Raw genomic sequence first — 4,468 nt, 5'->3', positions numbered from 1 at the left:
AAAAGAGTATGGTTTTACTCGATCGGTCGAGGAACCATGCTTATATACCAAGTCGAGTGGGAGTAAGATTGTATTCTTGATATTCTATGTCGATGATATACTCTTGATTGGGAATTACATTCCTCTCCTATCTTCGGTTAAAGGATGGTTGAAGAACCATTTCCAGATGAAAGATCTGGGTGAACCACAACGCATTTTGGGAATCCGTATCTACCGAGATAGATCACGACGGACGTTATCACTTAGTCAGGAGTCTTATTTGGATAAGATTCTTGAGAGGTTCAGCATGACCAACTCCAAGAAAGGGAACCTTCCAATGACGTCTGGGATGCAGTTGAGCAAGTCTCAGTCACCCACGACGCCTGAAGGGATTGAGCGCATGAGTCATGTTCCTTATACATCTGCAATAGGATCAATCATGTATGCCATGATATGCACACGTCCAGACGTGGCATATGCATTGAGTATGATGAGTCGTTACCAAAAGAATCCAGGTGAAACACATTGGATAGCTGTTATAAATATCCTCAAGTACCTACGGAGGAGTAAAGATATGGTATTGACTTATGGAGGAGATACTAAGCTATGGGCAATCGGTTACGCAGATGCTAGCTTCCAAACGGATCGAGATGTTTAGAAATCTCAGTCTCGATTCGTTGTTACTCTTAATGGTGCTGCGGTCAGCTGGAATAGTTCCAAACAGGAAGTTGTAGCAGATTCTACTATTGAGCCATTGAAATATGATAAGCATGGAGGGCACGTTATTTCCATGAGAATTAAACGTGTACCTGAGTTATAGTAGTTGATTATGAATTCGATACGTTATCTTTTTCATAAACTATTTATAACTTCATCGTTTTTATAATATTTTGTTTTTCATGTGGATTGTACTGACAACATTGAACGCCACAAAGTGAACTGAATTACATTATATTTGTTTTGGTCCGTAATCGCCAATGTGAGTTGATAACTCCGGCTATTATATTGTGCAGTTGATTGATGGTGGGTTCAACGAGCCATAAGTCAAACGGTTGACTGATCGATCACAGATGCAAGATTATAACGATACCTCGTAGGACAACTTTTTGTGACAACGTAATGGAGTCCTAAATGTTTAAAAACATTCGGTGCCAGGTCGTGGATAGGACATCCATTGTGTTCCTAGAGTCGATTCTTTTGACTATCGACTGTCTCCTGAGATTAAGGCCGTTTTTGGGTGACTTTGGTTTCTTTCTCACGGTCTGCCGTGAATCGGAGGCTAAGTAGATTTTTCCGGGTCATTTCATGTCGTGCTTACATCTGCAGGATTCGAGTTGAGGAAAATATCCAACCCTTATCAGGTATAGTTATTTCTCAGGGCCACTCGAGGAGTTGTAACTGAAATACATGGCCATGCTCGAATGATGATTCGTTTATCAGTTAAGTTACTCTCTAGTCAGGGAAACCACTCTTGATGATGATCGCTTGTAAAATACGACCTTTGTGAATACAGGTTTGCAAATTGTTTTACATTGAGTGGGAGAAATTTTAGGATATGAGAATCGGTTATCGCACATACACTTGTGAGGACAAGTGGGAGTTTGTTGGAGCTTGTGTCCTCCACAAATTAGTGTGATAACATTAATAAATCTCTTAAAGGTTCACAAGGGTATACTTCGTATTTTAATCAGTTGATTAACGATTACCTAATAACGGTTGGCTTGATAGAAAGTTTGACGTTATTATCATAGAGATGGCGGTGATCAACTGGTCCCTAAAGGTCACACTTATAGGATGTGTTTGAGAGATGTCACTACAACAAATAAGGTAATTGGCGACCATATAAGGCGACTGAGAACAGTCGCCATTAAGAATAAAGCGACTAAGGCCCGTCGCCCGCACTTCGTAGCTAGGTTTAGTCGCTTTTGGCGACGGAATTTTTTTAAAGCGGGCGACAGAAACTCGTCGCCAAAATTGGCGACTGTGTTGGGTCTCCAATTTAGCGACTGTCATTAGTCGCCTTTTTTCAAGCCACGTCACCTCCAAATCTTCAGGATTGGCGACGGTTTTTGGTCGCCATTTTGGCGACTGTTTCCCGTCGCCAATTGCACTGTTTCCCGTCGCCAATGACCCTAAAATTAATTCATGATCAGAAGCTTAGCGACGGTTTCCCGTCGCCAATTGCCCAGTATCCATCGCCAAATTTACATTTTTTTTAGCCTAAAAATCGTTTTTGACCTAGCCAAATACGTAAAAACCTGCAAATAAACCAACACTTCCAGCAGAGAACACATGGGAAGCCAACACAACCAAACTTGATAAAGAAAATCATGTTCCATACACACAAGTACGACTTTTGGTCATCTAACATTATCCGGGAATAACATGTTCTCTAAAAAACTAAAGAACAGGGAAACTTGCTCCCGCTCCACTACCACCTCCATAATTAGGATCTCTAGGATCCTTTGGTTGCGGGCGCCACCCAGTGTTGCAATTGGCGAAGAAGGAGTTCATCCGGTCCATTTCCTCTTTCATCCTCCGAATTTCTTCATCTCTCTCGGCATCCCGCCTCTCCCTCTCGGCATCCTGCCTCTCCCTGGCGGCTAATTGAGCTTGGAGCACACTTACGACACTTGGGGTATAAGGTTGTTGTTGGGAGGAAATTGACCCTCTTCTTCTTGTAGGAGGGTAGAAAATCTCCTTTGCCGACCCGGCTCCATACACATCTCCTCTTTGGAACCCCTCAACAAGATCAAACCATAGCTCATTGTCATCAATTTCCGGGTTGTTCTTCCTACGGACAAGGAATTGTTCCTAAAAAATTGATAAAACATTAATGGTTAGAGGTTACTTATTTAAAAATTGATAAAACATATACTTTAAAAGGCTAAGAAATTTTTATTTTTTGACACTTACATATAACTGTTGATCTTTTTCCTTCGCGAAGATCAACTTGCCCTTGCTTGTCTTCTTTGCGTGAGTGTCAACAAAGAGATCAACAATCGTGGGTACCTTGCCCTTATTCTTCTTGGTCTTCCGGAAAAAAAAACAAGGAAATTGTTACTCAAACATAATAATTAATGAGACTAATTAAATTAGAAGACTATTAAATTAAAAGCTAAGACAAATAACTTACATCTAACACCACACGATCATGAAAAGATTGAGACCCTCCATAATGAGTAGGCTCAACTTCCGCGTCCTTATCTCCTCCTTTCCTGTTGATCTTGTTCCGGGCCGATGCTTCCTTGAACTCAGGACTGTTCCGGTACTTGGTATATTCCTCATATGACGAACCTATAATCAATAAAATATCAATTATTAATTAATATAGTTTCAAAATATGTAATGAATTTTAACTAATTACGGGTATTAAAAGAAACTAAATACCTTTCATGAAAGATGGCGCCTTCTTCCTCTTAGACACCTTATGCATGTTGTCCCTTAGCCTCTTCTTGCCAATGTCATTATACCTTTGCCAAACTAGGCGCTCAAGGTCGGCTGGCCAATAGAACACACGCTACAAAAAGTAAACACATGGATGAGAAACAAATTAATAATAAGGTAATTAGAATAAATAAATTATATTTAATAATATATATTTTATAAATAGATACCCGGAAGTTGTTGAACCACATCTCCTTATCTTCATCACTAGCGTTACTCCAACAAGTAACGCCGTGTGTCATGTTCTCTTGGGTGCTATTAGTCACTCCACGAACAACTGTTTGACTTCTAAACCTGAAATCAAACATCTTAAAAACATAATTATATAGGAAAACAAAAATAATGTATAATTAACATATATCTAAAAAAAGTCATTTATTACTAAATAAAAAAATTACAAACTAGAATGAATAAAAAATTACCAAAGACCATTCGGATCAAGGATCATCCTGCCTTCAGTTGATCGGGGTATAGCAACCTCCTCCTCCTCCTCACTCACCTCCGTATTAGAACGGTCAACGTCCTCCTCCTGCTCTCGGGAGCTACTACCTCCCTCACTATAGCCTCCGCGCTGCCTACCTCCTCCACGAGCCATGTGTACTACAATTGAATAAAAAGTTTTAGCAAATATTACAGGATAATTATTATAAGATACAAAAAAATAAAACCTAATAAACAGGTATAAAAGAAAAAATAAAACGCTAATAATTGTTTCCAAATTTTGATATGTATACTTTCAATACCTTCTCTTACTCATCATCATCATCATCCTCATCATCTTCTTGTTCTTCTTCTTCTTCTTCTTCTTCTTCTTCTTCTTCTTCTTCTTCTTCTTCTTCTTCTTCTTCTTCTTCTTCTTCTTCTTCTTCTTCTTCTTCTTCTTCCTCTTCTTCTTCTTCCCCCTCTTCTATCCCATCCCTCTCCTTATCATTCTCTTCTCCTTCCTATTCTAACTCCTCCTCCGCTTCTATCTCAATTGCATAAATAATTTCATCATGATCAACTGGGGACAAAACTGTTTCTGATACAACCTCTTCTTGGA

General features: G+C 39.4%; 1 protein-coding gene across 1 annotated transcript; it reads right to left on the bottom strand.

Annotated features, from left to right (window-relative positions):
* Positions 1 to 2,379: 2,379 nt before the first annotated feature.
* On the bottom strand, positions 2,380 to 3,874 carry LOC141632469 (uncharacterized). Its single transcript, XM_074445016.1, has 6 exons — positions 3,849 to 3,874; positions 3,597 to 3,720; positions 3,370 to 3,499; positions 3,116 to 3,276; positions 2,896 to 3,012; positions 2,380 to 2,793 (listed from the first exon to the last, which is right to left on the bottom strand). Exons 1-6 carry the CDS (start codon positions 3,872 to 3,874, stop codon positions 2,380 to 2,382), a joined length of 972 nt encoding a protein of 323 aa, XP_074301117.1.
* Between the last annotated feature and the right edge of the window lie 594 nt (positions 3,875 to 4,468).

Source organism: Silene latifolia, chromosome Y (assembly GCF_048544455.1).
Source record: "Silene latifolia isolate original U9 population chromosome Y, ASM4854445v1, whole genome shotgun sequence".
Lineage (NCBI taxonomy): Eukaryota > Viridiplantae > Streptophyta > Magnoliopsida > Caryophyllales > Caryophyllaceae > Silene > Silene latifolia.
The sequence above is the reverse complement of the archived record's forward strand: the minus strand, read 5'-3'. Positions and strand labels throughout refer to the sequence as shown.